The sequence below is a fragment of the Marmota monax genome, unplaced genomic scaffold, assembly GCF_021218885.2.
Source record: "Marmota monax isolate L192 unplaced genomic scaffold, Marmota_monax_Labrador192_F-V1.1 WCK01_AAM20220418_F8-fsc00062, whole genome shotgun sequence".
Taxonomy (NCBI): domain Eukaryota; kingdom Metazoa; phylum Chordata; class Mammalia; order Rodentia; family Sciuridae; genus Marmota; species Marmota monax.
The window spans coordinates 10,819,000-10,845,855 of NW_026695221.1; the positions used below are offsets into that span (position 1 = coordinate 10,819,000).

Sequence of the window (26,856 nt, forward strand, 5' to 3'; positions counted from 1 at the left end):
TAAAAAACACAATTAACAATAAGAAGGCTAGGGATATACATCAGTTGGTAGAGTGCTTGCCTTGCATGCACAAAGCCCTGGGGTTCAATCCCCAACACCACAAAAAAAAAGAAATAAAACAAAAAATCCCACAATAACAGCATGGTTAACATACAAAAAGAGGAGGTGAAATTCAGAATTTAAAAAAATATATCATTTATATTAGTACCCAAAAAAGTGAAAAACTTAGGTATGAATCTATAAAATATGTATCAGATCTATATGAACAATCCTATAAAACTGATGAAAGAAATCACAAGCAAAGAAAACAAATGGAGAGATAGTTCATGATCCCTGATAGGAAGGCTAAAAATTGGTAAGATGTCAGTTCTTCCCAACTTGATCTGATGATTCATGCAATTTCAATAAAAATCCCAGCAATTTGTAGAACAGACAAACTGATTCTCAAGTTGATCTCCAGTGGCAAATGATCCAACATAATATTAAAGGAGAAGAACAAAGAGGACTGAAAGTACCTGAATTAAAGACTTACTACACAGTCACAGTAATCAAGACATTTGGCATTGCAAAAGAATGGTCAAACAGACGAATAGAACAGAAAAGATTTATAAAATAGAAACATGTAAACATAGTCAACTTATCTTTGAAATGGTACTGGAACAACCAGACATAGATATGCAAACAAACAAAATTATAGACACAGACCTTACACTTCTCACAAAAATTAACCCAAAAGGAATAGACAAATGTAATATGCAAAACTATAAAACTTCTAGAATTAATATATGAGGAAAATCTAGGTGATTTGGGTTATGGCAATGATTTTTTAAAGATAACACTTAAGGCACAATCCATGAAAAAGAATTATAAGATGGACTTCATTAAATTAAAAACCTCTGTTCTGCAAAAGATATTTATTGTCAAGAGAATGAAAAGGCATGCCACAGACTGAGAGAAAATATTTTCAAAATATCTGTCTGATAAAGAACTATTATTCAAAATATATAAAGAACTTAAGACTCAAAAATAAGAACACGAATAACACAATTTAAAAACAGGCAAGAGGGAGTTGTGGATGGTAGTGCACTGACTAGCATGTACAAAGCTCTGGGTTCAATCTCCAGTACCACATAATAAATACATACATAATAAATATATACATACAACAAAAATAAGCAAAAGGCCTTACATGTATCACCACAGATATGCAGATAGCAAATAAGCCTATGAAAAGATGCTCCATGTCATAGATCCTGAGGCAGGTGAAAATTAAAACAATAATGAGATACCACTATTCTTACACCTATTAGAACAGTCAAATACTAATGATACCAAATGCTGGCAAGGATGTGGAGCAACAGGAACTCTCTTTCATTGCTGGTGGGAATGCAAAAATGGGCCACATTGGAAGACAGTTGGGCAGTTTCTTACAAAGCTAAAACACATTCTCTCCATAAACATACTCTTTCCATATGATCTAGCAATCATACCCCCTGGAATTTGCCCAGATGAGCTGAAAACATGGCCTCAGAAAAACCTGTACATAGATGTTTATAGTCGCTTTATTCTTAACTGACAATCTTGGGAGCAACCAAGATATTCTTTAGTGGGTGAATGGATAACTGAACTATGATACAACCAGACAATGGGACATTATTTAGTGCTAAAAAGAAATGAGCTAGCAAGCCATAAAAAGGCATGGAAGAATCTTAAATACATATTACCAAGTAGAAAAACCAATCTGAAAATGTTTATATATATTATATGATTCCATTATAACATTCTGATATAACATTTTGGAAAAGGCAAAACCACAGAGACAGTAGAGAGATAAGTTGTTGCTAGGATATAAGAGAAAGACAGGGAGAAACATGCAGAGCACAGAGGAAACTACTCTGTATGATGTATATGGACATAATCATTATATATTTATCAAATATAAAACCAAGAGTGAATCCTAATGCTAATATGGACTTTAGGTAATAATAATAATGTGTTGATAAAGGTTCATCAATTGTAACAAACTGTACTAGTGCAGAAAGATGTGCATGTGTGGAAAAAGAAGGTATATGGGAACTCTATTTCTGTTCAATTTTGCTATGAGCTAAAATTGCTCTAAAAGAATAAATCTATCAAAAACTCAAACAAAAACTGCAAAGCTGTTAACCATCTTAGGTACTCTACCCAGATCAAAAATCGTCGTTTTCCAGTATGAATCGGAAGGCAATATCATTGCCTAATTTTTTCTATTTTTTCCTTTGGGGTATGTTGCTGGGGATTGAATTTAGGACCTTGTATATGCTAAACACATGCTCCACCACTGAGGTACATCGCTAATCTATACCTGATTATTTCTAAAATAGTCTCCAAAAACATCTTAACAGGTAATTTAAGACTCAGAATGAGGATCAAATCAAAGAACTTACTTTTCAATTTTCTTCTTTTGTTCCTTTTGTCTTTTTTGTTCTTTTACTTGTTCTCTCTCAATATCCATGAAAAGTCTTCTGTGTCTCAGGTACTGCTTTTGACGCTAAAAAGAAGTTGATAGCAACACTAATTTCGTTTGCCACTAGTACAATCCCTTGTTAATAGTACTTAATGAAATGATTATATTTAATATAAGCCATATTTACGAAATATTTAATGAAATGATTACATTTAATATATTTAATAGATAGCATATTTACCCTATATTCCCAAGTACTAAGTACCATAAAAGCAGGGCAACAGAAAGAAAGTAGGAGTTATTTTGTAACAGAACAAGGTTCCTTTAACCTTTCAAAATTAGAATCACACCACAAAAACATACTCTAAGCCCAGCGTGACATGGCAGAGAGGGGAATACAAGGGTTGAAGTACATCAGAGTATCACACTCATAAATTGAACAAGTTTAGTAAAGTAAGTGCTACTATACTGTGTGGATCTGTTCATAGCTCTGAATTTATATATTCTCTTTTAAGGACACAGGCTACTCAAATGGCTAAAGCATATCTATGCATATGGTAGGGCAGTGTACAACTTTTTGGTATCAACTATTAAATGTCTAAATAGGCTGGACGTGATGGAGCATGCCTATAATCCCAGCTACTTGGAAGGCTGAGGCAGGAAGATTAAAATTTTGAGGCTATCCTAAGCAACTTAGCAAGATTGTGTCTTGAAATAAAATAAAATGGGCAATAGATGTAGCTCAGAAAGAGACTGCTTCTGGGGTCAATCCTCAGTACCAAAGGGAAGGAAAAAAAAGAAAAAGAAAGAAAGAAAAAATAAAGTTTAAATAGCAATTCTCAAATTGAAGATGCATCAGAATCACCAATGGTATTTTTTTTAAAAGTTTTTTTTAGTTGTAGATAGATTCAATATCTTTATTTTATTTATTTATATTTATGCAGTGCTGAAGATAGAACCCAGTGTCTCATGCGTGTGAGGCAAGCATTCTACTACTGAGCCACAACCCCAGCCCCACCATTGGTATTTTTTTAAAACACATTAAAAACAAAACCAACAAACAAAAAAACCCCTACCTTTTCAGATACTGATTCTGCATACTACATATCTACATTCTGTATATCTACAAATCCAGGCATATGATTTTTTTTTGGGGGGGGGCGGGGCTACTGGAGATTGAACCTAGGGGTGCTTTACCACTGAGATACATTCCCAGCCCTTTTTATTTTTGAAACAGAGTCTCACTAAGCTGCTGAGGCTGACCTTGAACTTGCAATCCTCCCGCTCAGCCTCCCAAGCTGCTGGGGGTCACAGGCACGTGCCACCATGCCCAACAAGCATAAGGATTTGGAAAAAAGGTCCATATCTGGTTCTGGTACAAGGATAGGGTTAAGAACAATTAGTTTAAAATAACTTTAAGTTGAAAGGGGAAAAAAAAAAGGAAATCATAAATTTAAAATGTTCATTTAAATAAGTTATAGTGGCAAATATATAAGAGCTGGAGAAATTTACTTGGATCAGCTCTTTGACTTCACATCAATGCACCCTAAATCTTAGGAACTTGAAAGACAAGCTTGACATACTCAAGCAACTTCTTTGGAATTGTAGTATTAGCTCTATTAAGACACAGAAACTGTTTCTAATTTCATATATAGCATCACTGAAGAAATAATAATGTTCAAAAGCAACATCGTTACATACCTCTTTCTTGTCTTCCTCTTTATCTACTCCAGACTGAAATGCCAATGGAGTTTGGAATTCATTGTTTAGTCCTGACTGATAATCATTATAAACCTGTTAAAGAATCCAGTCACACAGTGACAAAATTACCAAAAGCTAGCCATATGAACCCTTTTGATATTTTTATCTATTGATTCTTTTCTCCTCAAACTTCCAGCTATAAAAGAGTAAAAGCAAAAAGGATGGAAAGAAAATAGTTTCAGAATGAATTAACCAACCAACCAAAAAATGAAAAAGGGAAAAATAATAGACAAAAGGCTTCAGATAAAAATCATGAATGAACAAATAACAAATCAAAAGGTTCAGAATAGAAGTTCTTTAAAAGTGGTCATTTGAAATCATACTATCATATTATGCTTGGACTTGAATCCAGGTATAAAGCCAGATCCCTTAGTATCTCAAATGTATAATCACATTCAATCTACATAACTCTCTTGATGAGCTTGAATTCAGAATAAGAGTCTGGAAACATATCAATTGATTGGGATGGCATGGAGAACACTGGGCCTAATTTCCCATCATATTTACTAGCCAAACTTTATAAGTTAGTATACTTACTTGGACATTATATGTGCCAAACTGTGATCTCTAACCTTTTAGAAATAATGTTTAAAATTTTTATCTCTTTAGTTTAAAAGTTATTTATCTTTCAGCAAGGTTAGAGAGTAAAAGATCAATATGTAAAAATCTATTGAATTTCTATATTTGTGATGAATAATCTGGAAACAAAATTAAGGACACATTCTTGACGATACCATCAAAAAGACTACAACAGGTATAAATTTAACAAGGAAATATAAATTTATACTCTGAAACATACAAATCATTGTTGAAAGAAATTAAAAAGACACCTAAATAAATGGAAAGACATTCCACATTCATAGACTAGAAGACTTAATATTTCTAAGATGGCAGTACTCCCTAAACTGATCAACAAATCTAACATAATTTCCACCAAAATTTCAGCTGCCTTCTTTGCAGAAATTCACAAGGTGATCCTAAAATTTCTATGAAAATGTGAAGGACCCAGAACAGCTGAGACACTCTTGAAAAAGAACAAAACTGGAGGACTCTTCCCAACATCTCATTACAAAGCCACAGTAATCACGACAGATTTCACTGGCATAAGGATAGGCACAGATCAATGGAATACAACTGACAGTTCAAAAGTAAACACATATATTTACAATCAACTGATTTTTTACAATCTGCCAAGACAATTCAATGGGAACAACAGTCTTTTAAACAAATGTGTTTCAATTATGATGCTGAAACACCAGTTATTCAAATGCCAAAAAATAAAGTTGAACCATTTCCTTATACCACATACAAAAATTAACTCGAAGAATCATAGACCTAAATGTAACACCTAAAACAATTCTTAGAAAAACAAAGAGAAGTACATATTCAAGACCCCAGGTTAAGTTATGGTTTCTTAGATATGAAACCAAAAGTATAAGCTGCCAAAGTAAATAACTTAGACCTAAAAAAGACTTGTGCTATAAAGAAACCATTTTAAAAAGTGAAAAAACAATCTACAAAGTGGTGGAATTTATTGCAAAACTTGAATCTAAAAAGGAAACATATTAAGAACTCTCACTGGGCACAGTGGCACACGCCTGTAATCCCAGCAACTCAGGAGGCTGAGGCAGGAAGATCACAAATTCAAAGCCAGCCTCAGCAATGGTGAGATGCTAAGCAAGTCAGTGAGGCCCTGTCTCTAAATAAAATATAAAATAGGGTTGGGGATGTGGCTCAGTGGTCGAGTGCCCCCGAGTTCAATCTCCAATACCAAAAATAAAATAAAATAAAATAACTCTCATGAGTGTAGAATAAAATAAAGAGATGGAGGGGCAGGAAAGGGGAGGCACTGGGAAATGAAACCAACCAAATTATGCATGTATAAATATATCACAGTGAATCCCACTTTTATGTATAATTATAATATGCCAATTAAAAAATAAGCAGGAAAGAGATGAGTAGAGGAAGAGGAATTGAGGGAGGGAAGTGGGAAGGAAAGGGAAGGTACTGGGGATAGAAATGGAGAAAACTAGCCCCACTATTATGTATAGTTATAATGCATTAATAAAACATTTTTTTAAAACTCTCATATCTCAATGATCAGAACTCAAATAACCCAATTACAAAATGGATATAGTATCTAATAACAGTACTCCAAAAATATACAAATGGTCAATAAGTACATGAAAAGGTGCTCAATGCCATTAGCCATCAGGAAGATGTAAACTGAAAGGACAGTGAGACAGCACTTCACACCCATATGAATGAAAAATAATTTAAAATGAAGACATGGAGGGCTGGGGTTGTGGCTCAGTGGTAGAGTGCTCACCTAATATGTGCAAGGTACTGGGTTTGATCCTCAGTACCACAAAAAAATAAAATAAATAAAGGTACTGTGTCTAACAAATTTTTATATATATATATATATAAATATAAATATATATATATATATAAAAATTTGTTTTTAAATGAAGATATGGGGACTGGGGGTATAAATCAGTGGTAGAGTGTTTGCCTGGCAGCAAGACTTCCTGAGTTCAGTTCTCTGCAACCAGAAACAAAAAAATAAACAAGTGCTGGTGAGGATGCAGAAAAATGTGAACCTTCATTCACTGCTAATGGAAACAAAAAATGTTGCAGCCACTTTGGAAATAAGTTTGCTAGTTCTTCAAAAGGTTAATAAACACAGAATTATCATTTGCCCCAGCAATTCTACTATTAAGTATATACTCAAGAAAAATGAAACATAAGTCCATAGAAAAACAGGTATGCAAATGGTTCACAGCAACATTATTCATAAGAGAAACAAGCCAAATGTAATCAATGAATGAATAGTAAAATGTGCTATATAAACAAAATGGAATTATTCAGCAATTAATAGGAATAAAGTCTTGCTATGTGCTATAACATCAATGAAATTTGAAAACATTATGTTAAGTGAAAGAAGTCAGTCACAAAAGACCAAATATTACATGTTCTCATTTAAATGGAATGACCAGATTAAGGAAATTTATGGAAAAAGAATAGCTTAGTAGTTGTGAGGGCTAGAGGTGGGGCTAAGGGAAACTTGTAATAGCTGATACTGGGAATTGGACTCTCTGGAGATGATAAAAACTCAAGTTACACATCTGTAGTCCCAGCAACTCAGGAGAATGAGGCAGGAGGACTGCAAGTTGGAAATCAGCCTCAGCAACTTATTAGGACCCTCTCTCAAAATAAAAAAAAAATTTAAAAACCTGGGGATATAGCTCAGGGGTAAAGCACTCCTAGTTCAATCCCCACTATCAAAAAAATAAAATAAAATATAAAATGTTCCCAAATTGATTGTGGAGATATTTACATAACCCTGTGGATATACTAAAAACACTGAATTGTATGCTTTAAATAGGTCAGTTGTATGGTTTATGAATTGCAGTTAATCATCATTTTTTGCATATTTGCTAACTTTTCCTATTCATTAAAATTTATATGTAATACCAGTACTCAGAATGCTAGGCAAACCTTTGCAGACATGAATAGCCAGGAAAATCTGAGTAATCCAACAAGCATGTTGACAACTGAAGTCCAATAGGAGATTCTGTTTTCATATTGTAAAAAAAAAATGTGTCTTTTCTTGTTTGTTTTTGCTAGGGATCAAACCTGGGGCTTTGCCCATGCTAGGTAAGCACTCTACCACTGAGCTACATGCCCAGGCCACAAGTATCCTTTTTTACATTCTACTTAGTGCCATGTTTTTTGTATTTTTTGCTTTTTATGGGTGATTCCACTGTTTTAAGAAGGTCCCAGAAATAGTGCTGACATACTAATATTCCTAAGCACAAAAGGCTGTGATGTAGTTTAAATTCACAGCACCCAACAAAGGCTCTGATGTGCTTACAGAGAAAATGTGTGTTAGATAAGCTGCATTCAGGCATGAGTAATAGTGCTACTAGCTGAGATCAAACTTAATGGATCAACGGTATGTATTAAGAAAGGTGTCTTTAAACAGAGATATCTATAAAACAAAGTTATGTATATTAATCATTTGACAAAAAGGTTAGGGGTTGATAAAAATGTGCCTATAAAAGCCCTAAAGATTTCACAAAAGAACTGTTAGAAGTAGTACACAAGTTCAGCAAAGTTGCAGGATTACAAAATCACCATAAAAATCAGTTATATTGGTGTTAGGGATCTAGCTCAGTGTAAAGTGAGACCCTATATTTGATACCCAGTACCACAAAAATTTAAAAAATTAGTTGTTTCTATACAGTAACAATGAAGGGTCCAAAACAAAATTTAAGAAGATAAGAACATTTATAATAGTACTAAAGAGAAAAAAAAATTTAGGAAATTAATCTCTGGGACATTCTGATATTAGGAGGTTAAGCAGAGAAGGAGGAGCTCAAGAGAAACAGAATAGACTCCAGAGTAAGGTAGAAGAGGACCAGGAAGAGAAGGAGTCAAGAAGCCAAGGTAAGGACCCAAGCATCTACATTATCTATAATCTCTCCTGGTATTAATTATGTACACTTGTCCATTTAGATTTCTCTCTACTGGACTGTTCTCATCATTCATTCATTCATTCAGCTAATATTTTTTTCAATCCCCACCAACAGACCAAGTAAGGTAAGATGTTCTAGGGCTGGGAACACAGAAATAATGATCATTTAACTCTGTGCCACACAGTCAGTAAATAATTCAATTCTCACAATAGCCCTTCATATTTACAGTGTTGTTACAAGCACTCAGTAGATGAAATAAAGGCATGGGAGGTTAAATAATTTTTACAAAGAAAGGGATGGAGCCTGGATTTGGACCTGGCCCTGAGTCTCAGACCATCAACATTTTGCTATAAACAAAACAAAAGCTTTGCCCTTTTGTCAGCCCATTCATGAGTCCTCCAAGCAGAAGTCAGTTCTTTAAAGAAAAAAAATAAAATAACAGCAAATCTCTACTCAGGGGGCTGAGGCAGGAGGAGCACTAGTTTGAGGCCAGCCTCTGCAAGACATTAGCAAGACCCTGTCTCTAAAACTGAAAAGGGCCAGAAGTGTAGCTCAGTGATAGAGCACCCCATGTTCTCCCCAAAAGACTTTTTACACTGAAAATTAGAAAACATTGCTAAAGAAGACGACTTGTTTTCACAGATTAGAAGACTTACTACTATTGTTATGATGTCATATGGAAATGATGGGAGGAAAGTGGTAATATCTTTTCTCACCTGTCATAGGATCATGGCCAATGCCTCTATAAAAAAAAAAATGGGTTAACAAGAGAATGGCATAACAAATTTATTTAATCAAAGTTTTATGTGCACAAGAACCTTCAGAATGAAGACTCAAAGACCTAGGGTGAACCATCAATTTTTATGCTTAGGTTCAATGAAGTATCGAAATGACTAGACAAAGAATATGACCTAAAATTAACAGACTGAGTGGGGAAACCCAGAAAGGCCTATCTGCTCAGATTCTTCCTGGTCACTGTGTAGGATTTCATTCTCCTAAGTATAGGGCAGAACCCCTTCTGAAATGGAAGTCTTATGATTTTACTGTAAGACACGGGAGGTCATCAGCTCAATGACAGAAAGGCAGGCAAAGATTAGAGTAATAATTTTAGGCTTTCTGGCTTGCTTTTGGGAAAGGTAGTTCTAGTTTCTGTGACCTGCATTGGGGAACAGAAATTCTAGTTTCTATGGTTTGCCTGGGGGAACAGAAAGGGCAAACTGGAGACAGAAAAAATTAAAGACTTGCTTTGCAGGGCTTGGCTTGTTTCTGAGGCCTGAAATGTCATATTATGGCATATAATTTTCTGAGCACTCTACAGATTTAACGCAATCCCTAATAAAATTCCAATTTTTTTTTTTTTCTTGTAAATTGGAAAATCCTTCCTCAAATTAATACAGGATCTCAACAGTCTACCAATAGCCAAATAATCTTGAAAAAGAAAGCTACAAATCCACAACCTCTTATTTCCAAACTTATTACAAAGATACAGTAATAAAAACAGGGTGGTACTGATATGATACAGATGGACAAACCAATGGTATAGAATTGAAAGTCCATAAATAAACACTGGCATACACGATCAAATGTTCTAGACAAGGAAGCCAAGAACATTCAGTGGGGGAAAAGACAGTCTACTAAGAGTGATATCGGGAAAAATGATATTCATGTGCAAAAGAGCGAAGTTAGGTATTTATCATATACCATATACAAAAATTAGCTCAAAGTAGATCAAAGACACAAACATAAGAGCTGAAACTATAAAATTCTCAAAAGGAAACACAGGAGAAAAGTTTTATGACATTGAATTTGGCAATTTCTTGAATAAGACATCAAAAACACAGATAACAAAAGAAAAAGTAGATAAACTGGGTTACACTAAAATTGAAATCTTTTGTACATTAAAACAGAGTGAAAAGGCCACACAGGAAATGGGAGAAAATATTTGTAAATCATACTTCTCATAAAGGGTTAATATCCAGAATACATATAGAACTCCTATATGTCAACAACCAACCAACCTGACTTAAAAATAAGACAAGGCTCTGAGCATGGTGGCAAACACCTGTAGGCCCTCATGAGCTAAGGCAGGAAGATGACAAGTTTAGGCCAGCCTAGGCAAAGCCAGACCCTGTCTCAAAATAAAAAATAAAAAGGGATAGAGATGTAGCTCAGTGGTATAATAACCTGGGTTAAATCCCCAGTACTGGAAAATGAATAAATAAGCAAGTAAGCAAAGAACTTGAATAGAAATTCTCTAAAGAAAATGTACAAAGCCAATAACATTGAAAAGATGTTCAACTTTCCCAACCACTAGAAAAACACAAATCAAAATCACAGTAAAAAAATCACTTTTCTGTTGGGATGGCTATTATGTGAGAAAAGGAAAAAAATCTCAGAAAATAACAAGTTTGTGAAAATGTAAAGAAATAAAAAAAAAAAAACATTGTACATGCTAGTGGAAATGTAAAATGATACAGTCATGATGCAAAACAGCATGGTAATTCCTCAAAAAATTAAAAACAATTCCTATCTGATCTAATAATTCATATATGGTTGGTTATATACTCAAAAAGAATTTAAAGCAGTGACTCGAACAGGTATTTGTAAACCTAAAGCCAATAAATGGATTAACTTGCTCTTAGCACTAATTAGTCTATTTTTCACTATTTCTGTTTTTCTTCACTCCTCTATGCCTTATTTACGAGATAATTAACCAATAAAGTCAACTTTGCAGCCAAGTGTGGTAGCACACTCCTGTAATCCCAGCAGCTTTCGAGGCTGAGGCAGGAGGATTGAGAGTTCAAGCCAGCCTCAGCAAAAGTGAGGCACTAAGTAACTCAGCAAGACCCTGTCTCTAAATAAAATATAAAAAAGGGCTGGGGATATGGTTCAGTGTTAAGCACCCCTGGGTTCAATCCCTGGTACAACCCTCCCCCGCAAGAAAAAAAAGGTTTAAGATGAGACACTGCCAGAACCTGGTATAATCACAGGACCTTAAGGCTGAGGCAGAGAGGATGTAAAGATAATGCCTAGGATTCTGGCTTGTGTGATTAAATGGGCAGAGAAACTCCTTTGGAATAGGTGATATGTTCAGTTTTGAACACCTTCAGTTTGACAAATTTGTGGTGTTTAGAGAAGCAACAGGTAGCAGGAAGCCTAGAGTTGTAAAGAAAGATCTATCCAAAAGACAGGTTTCAAAATCACCATAATAAGGAGTAGCGGAAGCCAAAGAAAATATCACTGAAAAAGAGAAAATGTTAGAAGAGATGGGAAGAACAAAACAGTCTAAAGAACACCAACAAGAAAGAAACTTAGGCAGAGAAGGCTAAGAAAGAATATCTAGAATTTATTTGGAGACTGGTGTTACAAAAAGGAAAGGAGGAAACATTTCAAGAAGAAATAAGCAGTCAACAGTTTCAAATAATATAGAGAAGTCACTAACATAAAAAGTGAAAATTCTCATTTTATTAATGAGGAAGACCCTGTGGTAACCTTGTAAAGAACAGTTCACACACCCAATCCCTCACCTGTGCAATGTTGGACAGTCAAGGGAAAAAAACAGAACAGTTCAAGAGTATTGGTGGGGATAGATGTCAGATTATAGTAAAGTGAGAAACCAGTGGATAGTTAAGTGGGGATAGTAAACAGGGTTTATTCTTTCAAGAAATTGGCAGTGGTCACATAAAATTTTATTTATAACATGATCACATTTGTATCAAAAACAGAATAATTATGGGTGGGAGGTGTATTTAGCTCAGTAGTACAGTGCTGCCTAGCAATTGTGTAGCTCCAAATTTGATTCTCAGCACCAGAAAAAAGCAAAAAATGGAAGAGTCATGAAGAAATTATACATGTTCAAAATCACCGTCTATAAAACTTTTTTCTTTTTCTTTTCTTTTTTTTTTTTTTTTTAGTGGAGCAGACACTTAATGGAGCAAGGCTCTAAGAATAAAAGCAAGAGAATCCAGGATAAGAATTTTAAGAGACAATTCTTCCTTTGAGATGGTTAAGAATAGGTAATAATGGAAATGAAAAAAAGAAAGTAAGGGAGGGAGGGAGGAAAAGAAAAAAGAAAAGGAAGGGAGGAAGGAGGGAAGGAAAGAAGGAAAGAAAATGGTTGAAGCATTTATGATATGAATGCTTCTATTTTCTTTAGAAAGTCTGAGAATATGAAAGTGCAGCAGAAGTTTCAGGAGTGTTTAAGGTTTAGAATAGACAATGTGGTGCTGGAAAGAAAGCTGGCAGGGAAGAAGTAAGAAAAATGCTAAGCAGTACTGAGAATCCAGCTATGGAAAACGCTACGAATGAACACAATATTAATCTACACTCTTAAAATGTATTCTCCAATAACGTTGGATTATTTGGGAATGCAAAAGGGGAAGGACTGTTCCAGAGTTGGCAATTTTCAGGGCTTATATGGCAGGACAAGAGGAGGAGGTTCAGACCATCAAAGCAGTACAATGAATTGAATGGTCACAAGTTGGAACCCCTCTCACATGTTTTGTGAATACTCTATGCATGTATCCTCTATCACTATTATGTTGCCTCATAACTATTTGCTTATGTGTCAGTCTCTCTTCTTCAGATTGTCTTAGATCTGAGTGCTGGCTGTGTCTTCTTCCCAGCTGCATCTTTGCTAGTTAGCACTTAGCTAATGGCTAACACCTAATGATGATTAACAAATATTTGACTGACTGGCTAATTCAGTTGAAACATATTTACTACTAGGTACCAAGCACTATGCCAAATGCTATTTATACAACAGTTTAAAAAAAAAAAACAAAAGATGCGGCACGTCTTCCATGAAGTCTATGGACCAGTGGAAAATATCTAGACAATAAGAACATATATAAATAAATAAACAAATAATTACAAGTTTTTCTGCATTGAGAAGAAAACAAACAATGGAAAGACAGAGAAGAAGAGGGAATCTATTTTTGAGAAGGTGTTCAGGCCAGCCTCTTCTAAGGAGGTACCTTTAAACTGAAACTGAAGGACAGGAAGAGATCAGATTTGTGAAGGAAAAAGGGAAGGCTATCCAGGCAAAGGAAAAAAATATATGCAAAGGATATAAAGATAATAGGTAGACAAGACGCTGGCACAGTTCAGGTTATATAAATGACAATGTTGAATAAACATGACAGTATACCTTTAGGCCAACTTTATAAACCCAAACTAAAAGTCACAAAAGAGCAGCAATTCAGTCCTGAAACCTCAGCCCAAATTTTACTTTCTGCCTTTTCTTTTCATTCTGTTTTTTCTTTTCTTTTTTTTTTGGGGGGGGGTGCATAACTAGATATTGAACCTAGGGGCACTCCACCAGAGTTACATTCCCAGTCCTTTTTATTTTTATTTTGAGGCAGGGTCTTGCCAAATTTCCCAGGCTGACCTAAAACTTGTTGTGATTCTTTTGCCTCAGGCTTCAGTAAGGATTACAGGCTTGTGCTTCATTTTTGCTATCTTAAAAGGCCAAGAGGAAATTTCTCTGTACCTCTTTAGGCCTAACAGTGCTAGTTACCTGAAGCCTTTGTTTTTAAAATAATATGAAAGCACAAAACAGAAATTATGCAGAGTGGTAAGATTTTAATTGGAATGAACTAGACTTCAGTTAAGTCATGAAGAAATCTTAGCAGAACGCTAGAAGAGTAAAAGACTTGAATAACTAGAATTCTTAATTTGAGACTCTGAAACCTTAGACAACATAACCCTAACAAGTTCCAGCCCAAACTTCACAAGATTATTTCTTGATGATATTTGCTCTTCCAACTTACTGACAGAGATCTAGACCTGGTCATTGTGTGGAAATGCTGGACAGCAACCCTCTCAAAAAACTACTCATTTCTTCCCTTTTCAAACAAAGAAGACAATGGCCACCTGAAATGGACTTTTATAAATATCAATATGAAATATAGTTTTTCCAAACAGGCACAAAATGCTCCTAACTATCTCCTAGATTTCAGTAAAAGCTCTAAAATAATCTTAAGGTTGGGTTTGTACACTATGAAATAAAACAGAAATCTGCCTTTTTATCAACCTTTATCATCCCAGCCTAGGAGGTATGGATAATGGTGCCTGAATTCCATAGTTCATACTCTATGGTCTCCTCTACCTGTCGTCTGCTGCAAGTGTCTCTCTGATGCTTGGGTGGAAGATGCTGATGGTGATTCAGAAGCAAGTCCTCTCGGCATCTTTCAGCTGTTCCAACAGATGGCTGCTGCCTAAAGTATAAGCTCTAAAAGATAATAATACATATCAAATTATGTGAGCAGTGATATAATAATAGTGATAGTACTGTAGGCTTTAGGAATAGCCCTAAAGTAATCTAAGTAGTTCAAAATGTTCTCATATATTATGGCATAAAAGTAGATATTATATTTCTTTGCGCTCTTAAGGGTCTTAACTATCCACAAAGCAATCTTACATCGCATCTATAGAACAAGGATAATCTTAGTATCTATCTCCCAGAGACATTGTGAATAATGCATACAAACTTCTAAAACCATTTTGGCTATGATAAATGCTCTGTGAATACAAGCTGTTACTTATAATAATGTTTCTAATATTAATAAAAAATAACACTATCATCATCTTCATTAGTGATATACCTCTGACAAGTCCAAACAAAACTCTAATTTGCTTTCTGCTGCTTACTCTTTACAGTACTGTGTTCTACCTGATCTCTGGCAGAGCCAGGATCCTGGATTTTATGTAAACCATATCTGTGGTACTCTGGAAGCAACTCTCTTCTCCATTTCTCATCTGTCATATCATGTGATGCTTGCCCATAGTTACTGTGCTAAAAGACAACATAAACATTGACATAAATTACCCAAGGATGAGCACCATGCCTGTGGCAAAAGTAAAAGCTTCAGTGAAAAAGCCTAAAGTAAACCAATGAGAATGGCGTGTGTGATACACCTAAGAACAAGAGTACATTATATTCTTTGCCCATTATTACCAACCTTAACACTAAATCCTTGAAGCAATTATACATTGCCCTGTCAATCTTGAGTCCAAATCTAAACAATTTACTCTCGCTGTATTTCGTACTACTTGAAAGGCTTGGTCTCTATCACTAGGTAAAATATACTGATGAGACTCCAATAGCAATTCCTCTCCCAATCTCCATTTTCTCCAAAGACGCAGGTTATTTGATATACTTTTTCTAAATGAACAATCAAAGAAAAAAGTGATTATCCAAACAGAATCAAGGGTTAGTTACATTACAGACTTCAGTAACAATCCCAGAGTATGATACTAAGTAAGGATAACAGAACAGTTAGGGGGTCTATGTGTGCATGTATTTAGCATAAAATTTTCAAAACACCAAAGTAAGGAAAAAAATGAGGTACCCATCACTCAACTTTAACAATCAGTAACATTTTGCTTTTTCATCTATCTCTTCTCCAGCTTTTTTTAGGAGTATTTTAAAGCAAATTAAGAATTATTCTGGGACTGGGGTTGTGGCTCAGTGATAGAGTGCTTGCCTTGCATGTGTGAGGCACTGGGTTCGATCCTCAGCACCACATATAAATAAATAGTCCATTTACAACTAAAAATTTTTAAAAAAAGAATTATTCTGGTACATTTTGAAATAACTAGAGACATTTTACTCTTAGCCTAACTCTGGAGACCTTAAGTCTATGTATCCCCCACACAAGTTAGCTTGCTAAACCTCAGTCCAATCTTAAGTAACTGGTCTTCTCTTTTAGAAAGTGATAGCCCTTTTTTTTGTATGCGGCTCCACCTGTTCTCCAGGGGAGGCTTGGTCCTGGATCTTAGGTGGAACATACTAATGATACTCAGAGGCAACTCCTCCCTTACCCTCTCTCTTCTGTCCTAAAAGGTGGGTTACTTGAGAAACATGTTCTGAAGAAACAACAAAAACAGAAAAAAATTATCTAAAACAGAATGATATGTTAGTGATAATCCTTCAGGCTTCATGAGAACTCTAAGAAAACAGCATCAAGTAAGAATATCCTAATTATGTTTTGGTAAGAATAAGGATGCTACACTTCTAATGCAACTCTATAAACTTTAATTCTTAATCCCAAACCACAGAAAAAAAAGAGTCTTGAGAAATTCATCAAATCTTTTATAGTAATTTAGGATCTGCTACTTCTTCCGACATTGTTTATGTAGGGGCAGTACACTTGTGATAATACTGTGGGATTCAGCAAGAGTTAGAGAATAATCCTGATAAATTAAGAGTCTAACTGATGTATTAATCTTTTGAATGAAAGAACTGATTTGATCAGTGTAGACAAAGGTATTTTCTATCATTAGCTTCAAGGCAGAAAAGAAAAAAAGAAACCAGCGGAAACCAAACTGTTTGGGCTTTAACACTCTACGCCTATCCTTCTTGAAGCAGAAGTATTGTTCTGATAGGACTTAGAACTATAATCCCACTAATGTAAGAAGGAAGCAAAGATATTATATCCTTACAGCTCCAAAGTCTCTGATTCTATATTTTAAGTTACCAGTTGTTCAGCATTTGTAAAACCCAGTTACTTGTATGAATTGCCAAGATCATTGTAATGTCATGTGTAGCTAATAAAAAAAAATTTTTTTTTAAATGAACAGCAGGAAAAAAAAAAAACAAACAGCTACTTTATCTCCCAATTCTTTCTTTCTCTTTCATTTTGTTCTACCTGCTCTCTGATGAGGTCCTGGAATTGGGTTTGGGGAGGCAGACACTGATAACCCACCAGAGAAAAGTCTTCTCTCCCTTCCTCATCAGAAAATGGCTCCAGAAAATGTACTTTCTAAAAGAGAAAAAACACAAACTATAAACTGTCCAGTAAGAGTAATATGAAATATTATGAAATAAAACCCAAAACCAGGCTTTTTTCAGTTCTACAGTTTAGCTGAGGATAAAATCTGAAGCTCCAAATTAATCCCTAAACATTCAGTTCCTGCTGGTCTCTGTCCTTTTCTCCATTCTACCTTGGCCCTGATGGAGGACTGATGATGACTGCATAGAAGATCCTGATATACAACATCCACAGGAAACTCTTCTCTTCCTTGCCTACCTATCAAAAGTGATGCTGGCTGCTTCAAATTTGATTTCTTAAAAAAACAAACAAAAAAAAAACAACAACAAAAACAGAAAATATCAGTTAAAAATGACAGGTTAACTTAGATTTTATGCTTCAATGAGAACTCTGGATTTCACGGAGGTCAGAATATGACTAGGAATCTTAGAGAATAAAATAAAAAACTACTCTATTCCATAAAAGCCCAACCACAACCCTAAGTAATTTACTTCCTGTTGATCCTCTTCCTCCTTTTGCTCTGACTGATCCCCAGTAGAGGGCTGGCCTTGGAACCTATGTGAAAGATATGGTTCTGTTCTTGTGGGCCACTCCTTTTTCCATCTTTCAACTGTCAAAGCCAATGATGGCTGCCAGATATACTTTTCCTAGTGAAGATTAAAAATAAAAAAGTAAATTGTCCAGATAGGGAAAATATGCTGATAATATTTTAATGCTTAGTATGAACACTGGAGCTTTGAAAAAAAACAAGAAAGAAAGTATATTCTCCAACTATGGACCTCCAAATCAGTTGCAATATAATCCTTATAAATCCCAATCCAAACTCTAAATAGCTTATTTATTCTTATTATCTCTCTTTTTCATTCCATTTTACCTGATCTTTGAGTGGAAAATCCTGCTCCTGACATTTGTATAGAAGATTCTCATCTGAGAGGAGAATGTACTGATCTTTAGGGAGAAAATCCTGGTCCTGGCATTTGAGAAGAATATTCTGGTCTTTGGGAAGAACACACTGGTCTCTACATAGAAAATCCTGGTCATCATGTAGAAAATCTTGGTCCTGATATTTGTGTAGAATATTCTGGTCTTCAGGGAACACATGCTGGTTTCTAGATAGAAAATCCTGGTCTTTATCAGGTAGAAAGTCTTGGTCCTGACATTTGGGTAGAATATCCTGGTCTCTGGGGAGAAAATCCTGGTCTTTATGCAGAAAATTCTGGTCCTGATATTTGGGTAGAATATTCTGGTCTTTAGGGAGAACATAGGGGTTTTGGGGTAGAGAATCTTGGTCCTCACATTTGGGCAGAAAGGCCTGGTTTTCGGATAGAAAATCCTGTGCTTTCAACTCAATATTCCTATCTTCTATCTCAGTGCTACTGGCTTTTATCATAATACTCCAAGTTTCTGTCTTAAAAGCCTGGACTTCTGGTTCAATGGCTTGGCATTCTGGCTCAATAGCTTGAACCTCCAGATCAACAGCCTGGACATCTGGCTCAATACTCTTTTCAGGCTCAATACTCTGAACTTCTATCAAATCACCTTTGGTTTCCAGAGGATAATCCTGGGCTTCAAGGCCCTGAAAATGTGACTGCTTTTGTTCTTTCTCTTCTATGACAACAAATAATGGATTTTTGAATTTTACTTTCTAAAAGTGAACATAAACAACAAATATAGAATGTTATAAAACAGTAACACTTAGTTTTCCATGAGATTCCTAAAATGATCTTAAAATGGCAAGAGTATTCAACAAATTACTAAAATAAAATGTGAAATCACAGTCGCCCAACTTGAAAGAATCTAACTCTACAATTCTAAACCAGTATAACAATACTGGCAATCCCTATTCCAAATCACAATTATTTCACTTACTCTTATTGCTTTACCTGAACTCTGCTAAAAGGCTTATCATTGTCTTCAGAAAAGAGACTCTGCTTGTCTCCCCAAAATAAATCGTCTCTCCCTTTCTCATTTGTTATAATAGATAATACTTCCTCACTGGCAGATTCCTAAAAGGAAACAAAACAAAATAAATAAAAAATAATACCAAATATAGCTATTACATATAGAAAAAATGTGACTGCAATGAAATCCTAGGCTTGAAGACAGCATATTCAAACAGTATTAAATGACTGCGATAAATGTACACAGAAACTATAAAACATTGTTGGAAAAAAAAAAAAGATCCAAATATGTGAAAAGACATCTCACATTCATGGATCAGAAGAAAATACTGTTATGATGGCAGGGTGTAGTAATGCACACTTTTAGTCCCTGTACTGGGAAGGCTGAGGAGTCACCCCAGGAGTTTGAAACCAGCAAGGTAACAGAGTAAGACCCCATCTCAATTTTTTTTTTTTAAATGGACATATTTCCCAAATTGTTCTAGAGAGCCAAAAATCTTTACCAAAATACTTTTTTTTCTTTTATAGAAATTAACAAGAAAAAATTCATGTGGAAATGCAAGAGATCCATAATAACAAAATATTCTTGAAAAATATATTAAGAAGTTGGGGATTTCATTCTTCCTAATAAATTGCACTACACCAAAATTAAAAATTTTGTGCTGCAAATGACACCATTAATAAAGTGAAATGTCAACCTACAGAATAGGAGAAATATACATAAGACCACTCTCTAATAAGGGATTTATATCCAGAATATATAATGAACACATAAAGCTTGACAATAAAAAGACAACCCAATTTAAATATAGGCAACACAATTGAATAGACATTTTTCTCAACAGAAGGTCAAATGGGCAATAAGGGTTTGAACCTCATCTCCCTATCTGATTTTCCATAAAGTTCTAGTAATATACAGTAGTTAAAAAAAACTTTGATGGATCTTAAGAGGGTACTTTTCTCTTGTTTCTATATTTATCATGATGGATGCTGGTTTCCTACAAAGTACTCCCTGGGAGTTGGTGGGTGAGAATCCATACAAATATAAATGGTCTAGGGAAGGCAACATCCTCACAATACTAATTGAGTTTTTTGTGAAAGATTTGGAATGATCTTGAGTAAATTAAAATAATCCTATATAGAATTAAGAAAAAAAATAGTTATTTCAATTTCAAATATACAAACAAATCACAGATGAAATGACTGGTAGGGGAACATAAAAACTTCGTAAATGACAACTTTCCACCATCCTAACCACTAACAATTTCAAAACACTCATGAATTCAGTCCTGGAAACCTGACAGAAGTCAATCAAATATATGTTCTACATGGATCTCTGCACCTTGAACAATTACAACCAGAAAGAATCTAATTGCTAAAAACTAACAAAGAAATGAAAGCAGAGCTCAATTGGATTACTGATTGTTTTTTCCAACGGGCAGATTCCCACTTCATGCAGCTGAGAGAATAGAAAACTGTTCAGATTTGAGGTAAAGATTTGATATAAGTGATCAGAATATTTCTCTGAATATTAGATCTTTCCCAATTATACAGAAGAATCTGTTTTGCTATTTTACCTCTTGTCCCCCAAATGCATTCATTGGAAGCAAATGGCCAGCTTGAATTCATTATCATCATCATAACAATAATGAATTACACTTAAATGGCACCTCTGACGTATAAACCTGGTTTATACAAGGATCTTATCTCAGAATTAATCCTCCCTTATAACTATTTCAGTCAGATCTATGAACAGCATTCTTTGTGGAAAAATACCAACTTCATAAGATCTGATCATATTCCAGACAATATAAAATATCACTCTCTAGGACCTGATAACCCTTTCTTCTCTGGTTTATTAGAAAGTGTCCAATTACCACTTTTCAACAGTTTCCTGGAATCAATTTTATAATACCCCATAATAGGTATGAAAATTGTCAAAAAAAACACCCAAGCTTCTAAGAATAACTGAGGTACAAAAGAAACTGTATTTCAAAAAGTCACAACAAGACAATGCTAGAAAAAGTCAACCAAACTGACTGCATGTAGAATGGATTTTCATATTTAGATATATCTACCTTTTGTTTTTTAAAGTTAGTTTATAAATTTTAAAATTATTACTGAAGAGGGAGACATTTATAGTTTAGTATTCAACCATATAAAGTTGCAAACATATAAAGGCAAATGTTTTAATGGTTTGTTGAGATATTTAAGGGAAAAACATAAAAATAAAACGTGCTACACAATGACATTTATCAACAATGAACAACATATTTGATGATGGTCCCTTAAGACTGTCACGTAAGGATTTTATAACCCTCTCTAGTTTGTGTAAATACACTATGATTTTCACACAGTGAAATCAACTAAGGACATACTTCTCTGAAAGTATCCCTGTTATTAACACATGAATGTATATGATCCATGAAAATATAAAACAATATATCATAAGAAAATAAAACTGGGAAAGACCTAAATAAGAGACAGTTGATGGTAGCAAAAAAATAATAAAGCAAAAAAAAAAAAAAAAAAAAAGGACTAATGGGGCTATTTTATTAGATGCTGACCAACAAAACTTGAAATTAATGCCAAAATTAAGTAAACACAGGAAGATACACAAACTGAGCATCCAAATTTGTGAATTCTAAAATAAGTAGACACCAAAAAAAGTCATTTTACAACTATAGGCTTAAATATCCTTTTAGGTCTAGTTCTACATTTAGACTCCAATTTTTCACTCTAACTTTATGTTAAGAAACAATTTTCTTTTTAAAAAAATAATAGTAATACACACACAATAGGAAATTTTTAAAATAAGGAAAACAGAAAAATCGCCTGTAATAATACTGTCCAGAAATAATCAACATTAGCCTCTCAAGCCATTTTTATATAGGGGTTCATTCAAGCACAAAGCATTCTCTGCCATTTCTTTTTATTTTGCTTTACTTTTCTTTATAGCACTTTTTATTTGAAATTATATTCTATAATTATTTACTTATTATATACTTCCCTACCAGAACAGAAACTCCTTGAAGGCTTATTGTCTTTATTTTACCACTGTAAGTCCTGTTTTTAGAACCATATCTACCAATTATAGACATTCCATAAACATTTGTTGAACAAATACATACATTTTTAAATTGAGATCATATTGTAATCAATCAAAATTAGGTTAGCTGCAGAGTGACTAAAGGGGTCAAGACAGAGTTATTCACAATGCAAAATTTTGTATCCTACTTCTTTCACTTAACTTTACCTCAAGTTTTCTCTTGTCTTCAGATATTCTTTGAAAACATAATTATATTTTAGAATGGCTGTATATGGATGCATCACAAGCATTCCCTACTGTGGGATATTTCAGGTTATTTCCAATATTTTACAGTTCTAAGCTATGCTGAGATATAAGTAAATTTTTTATTTGTATTTTTAAAAACCACATAATGGAAATTAATTTACCTGTTGGGTAGAAAAGCTTTTCCTCATACCATCTGGAAACAGTGATGACTTTTTTTTACTCACAGTTTTATGGGATGCCAGCCGGTGACGTACTTGTTTCATGGTTTGACTAAGCTGCCAGGGAATGGAGGAAAAAAAGAAAGCAAAAACAAGTTAAAGTCTTGATACCAAATACACTAAGTATTCCAAAAGGAAAACAGGTACCCATTATTAAAAATACGGACCTAATAAGAGGATTACTTAAAAAGGAAATTTTGATCTGTATAGTATTTTATGATATTATTATCATTATTCTAAAAAGACTGAACTTTATAATGTAGGGGCTGTGATTCACATAATTTTTTAATCAATATATACACTATATTAAGTGTGAATGCCAAAATCAGAACTTAAATGTCTGAATCAATATACTTAGAAATTGTTGCACAAACACATTCTTAACTCCCTTCTATTCCATCTTTTCAATAAGGAGTTATTTCTTCAACTGGTCTTTGCATGCCTAATTGCTTTCATCATTCCTTGCTAGAAGACTCTATTCCTAGTTGCCCTAAGACTCTTAGTTGGTTCCTATTGATACGAATCCCTTCTGTACACCCAACATTTGAAGACCAAGTTAAAGTATTTTCTCAGATCTCCTTTCCTTAAAGATGCCTTCCTAAATTAACTTAGAACACATCTCAAAAGAATCAATTTGTTTCAACTGCACTAAATAATCTCTGATAAATGACTATTAATATTAAATACATTGACTTTATTTTCATTCCTTGTCTCTAACTAGTAATTTCAGTATATACCTATTTTGATATCTTTTTCAGAGGAGCACAGTCTATTTACCTCTCTCAAATCTGCAAGGTATGCCCCATTAGGGAAAAGAAACAAATGAACCATGTACCATTTTTTAGGATGAGCACTGCAACTCATGGTGAACAAGCAAATCTACATATTCTTAGGGACATTTTGGCAAAGTCAGGACCATTTGTAAGCCATTCATTGAAAGATCAATGCTATCTATACTCCCTTGAGGGGAAATTATGGCTAAGACTTAACAGATGTCAGTAACAAATACTTAATGTATTTTTAACTAAAAGTGAGCTAAGAAGGAAAAACTCTCATTACTAGCCCAGTTTTTCTAACAATTATATCATCTCTGCTTAGTCCTTGCTTCTAGAAATCCATACTGCTAACCAGAGAAATCATCTTGAAACATTACTCCTTATTTTACCAAGGGCAGGACTTCTAAATTAGGTTAGCTGCAGAATGACTAAAGGGGTTAAGACAGAGTTATTCACAATGCAAAAAGAGACATACATGCAGCTGAAGTTATTAAAAAAAAAAAATACAGGGTCTGGGATTGTAGCTCAGCAATAGAGCACTCGCCTAGCATGTGCAAGGCCTTGGGTTCGATCCTCAGCACCACATAGAAATAAACTGAATAAAAGTATGTGTCCAACCACACCTAAAAAATAAATATTAAAAAAAAATACAAAGCCATGAATTGCCTGCTTCTTTCTCCACCACGTATGGTAGGTTTTATTGTCCCACATTTTGTAAACAGGATTCAAAAGTTCCAATGTAATAAATTTAAAATAGGGCTTCAGAATCTTCATTTCCTATCAAAGTCCTAATCTCCATTAGATTCAGATTGATTACAATTCCTTAAGTAGGATATTTCAACTGGCCAGGCAATAAAAATATACTTTATGCTTTTCTATTTCTTTTTCCACCATAATTCTTCACCGAACCTCAGTCTTATACAGGTCTTTCCAATGACTACTATGAGAACTACAGAAGGATGAACAATGGCCAGCCAAAGAAATCAGGTCTCAAATCTCAATCCCCAGAACCTATATATGTTACTTTGTAGAGGAAAAGGGCCTTTGTAAAGTTGTGGTTAAGTAAAAGATCTTTAATGATCCTCATTTATCCAGATATGCATTAAATGCCATCCCAAGTGTCCTTATAAGAGAGTAGTAGAGGGATAGTCAATCTACAGCAGAGAAAGCAATACAAAGATTCAGGCAAACACTGATATGACGTGGCCACAAGTAAAGGAATGCCAGCAGAATTAAAGGTGGAAAAGACAAAAGAAACAAATTTTTTTTTATATTATAGCATGGCCCTATTGATGCCTTGACTTTGGTTCAGTGAACCTGATTTTCAACTTCTGGCCTCCAGAACTGTAAGAAAATGCATTTCCATCATTTTAAGCCATTACATTTGTGGTGATTTTATTACAGAAGCTACCAGAAATGTAACTAATATAGCAAGAATCAAAATTAATATTAATAAGAATTAATAAAAAGCTATTCCACTCCTTGGCATTTGTCCAAAAGAACTAAAATCAGTATACTATAGTGATACATGTTTGTAGCAATGCAATTTACAATAGCCAAGTTACAGAACCAAAAGTGTCCATCAATAAATGAATGGATAAAGAAAATGTGGTACAATACACCATGGAGTTCTGCTCAACCATAAAGAATACATTATATCAATTTCCAGAATTTGGATAAAGTTGGAGAACATCATGCTCAGTGAAATAAGTCAGATTCAAAGTTTAGGGTCAAAATTTTTGTCTTCTATGTGGAAGCTAAAAAGAAAAAAGAAATTAAAAAAGGGATCTCTCAAAAATAGATGGGAGACCAGTAGAGTAAAGGAAGGGGATTGAAGGAGGAGGGAAGAAAGGAAGAAAATGGAAGGTACTGGGGAAATAAATTGACCAAATTAGCTATGTATATATGTGAATATATCATAATGAATCATACTTTTATTTATAATGATAATGTATCAATTTAAAAAAATAAACAAATAGAAGGGAGACAAGTAGAGTATATAAAGGGGATCAGGGGAGAGAGGAGGAGAAGGAAAGGGGAAGTATTAGAAAATGAAATGGAACAAATTATGTGCATGTATGAATGTCACAATGAATCTCACCATTATGTAAAATTATAATGAAACAATAAAGAGATATTACTATAAAATTATGCAAAATTATGTGCTAAATAAAATGAACAAGAAAATAAGTGTACCTCTCTCACTGCAAGATGCTAATCATTATATGCTTAAGTGTTTGTGTGGTTTATATATTAATTCATGCAACATATATTTATAAGTGTATGTTTAAAAATACATGTGTATTATGGGCACATGCTATGGGTGTATGAACACTCAAAAAATAAAATTTAATTAAGTCTTTTTAATACTAGAAACTCAGACACACTATTCATTCTCTTATAGCCATTGTTATTAACCCACTAAGTCACAAGTTTTCAGTTTTGCAACTATTCCAATGAATCTGACACAAGTACATTAAAATAGACTGGAAGGGGCTGGGGTTGTAGCTCAGTGGTAGAGCATTCACATAGCACGTGTGAGGCCCTAGGTTCCATCTTCAACATCATATAAAAATAAGTAAATAAATAAAGGTATTGTGTCCAACTACAACTAAAAAATATATTTTAAAAAATAGACTGGAAATCCATATCTAGAGCTTATATTGATGTGTGTGTATATACACATAAATATATTTCATATACCTATTTTTCAAACGTGGTAGTCATTCATTTATTACTTTTCTCAAAATAATAGAACTCTAAATTCATAATTTGTATTTCAAAAGTTACCATAAGTGATACATTTGTTGCTCAATTTAAGTTTTTATAGGTATCCCACATCTGCGACAGTGGAATTTAATGGTTTAACAAAGATTGGCACTAAATCTGACCAAAATTTAAAGATTCCCTTATAGAGATAAGTCATTCAAAACTGCATAGAAAATCTAGCAAATCAAAAATCAATATAACTCCAAATAAAACAAAAAGCCATACACAGAAGGAAAAGTAATCACAGTTTACTACCTAGCTCAACTGTACTGTTTACATAGTCATAACAATGCAAATGTGGAATATCAATCTAAGCAAAATTACTACATAACTATAAAGAGAGGGTGAAGGTGGAAAAGGTATATGTGTAATAACAAGAGGGGATAGAAAGAGCCAAATCCTCATGTTTCAGAGGCACCAATAAAAATGCCTGAA

At 34.1% G+C, this 26,856-nt stretch overlaps 1 protein-coding gene across 19 annotated transcripts in view; it reads right to left on the minus strand.

Annotated features, from left to right (window-relative positions):
• Positions 1-26,856, minus strand: part of Ccdc15 (coiled-coil domain containing 15) — a 63,577-nt gene that overhangs the window by 24,122 nt on the left and 12,599 nt on the right. For 4 of the 19 annotated variants that reach the window (XR_009225759.1, XR_009225758.1, XM_046432704.2 and 1 more), the window contains exons 5-13: positions 22,820-22,933; positions 19,346-19,468; positions 18,337-19,107; positions 17,954-18,109; positions 17,340-17,453; positions 15,362-15,484; positions 14,798-14,920; positions 4,148-4,240; positions 2,427-2,530 (exon numbers count right to left, since the gene is read on the minus strand). Coding sequence is in view for 16 of the 19 variants with exons in the window: in XM_046432704.2 (XP_046288660.1) it covers positions 2,427-2,530; positions 4,148-4,240; positions 14,798-14,920; positions 15,362-15,484; positions 17,340-17,453; positions 17,954-18,109; positions 18,337-19,107; positions 19,346-19,468; positions 22,820-22,933 (1,721 nt within the window). In the remaining 3 variants the exon portion in view is untranslated. Of the gene's footprint in view, positions 1-2,426; positions 2,531-3,709; positions 3,819-4,147; positions 4,241-14,797; positions 14,921-15,361; positions 15,485-17,339; positions 17,454-17,953; positions 18,110-18,336; positions 19,108-19,345; positions 19,469-22,819; positions 22,934-26,856 lie in introns of those variants that run through there. The other 15 variants (XR_009225760.1, XM_046432707.2, XM_046432713.2 and 12 more) reach the window with 14 other exon arrangements.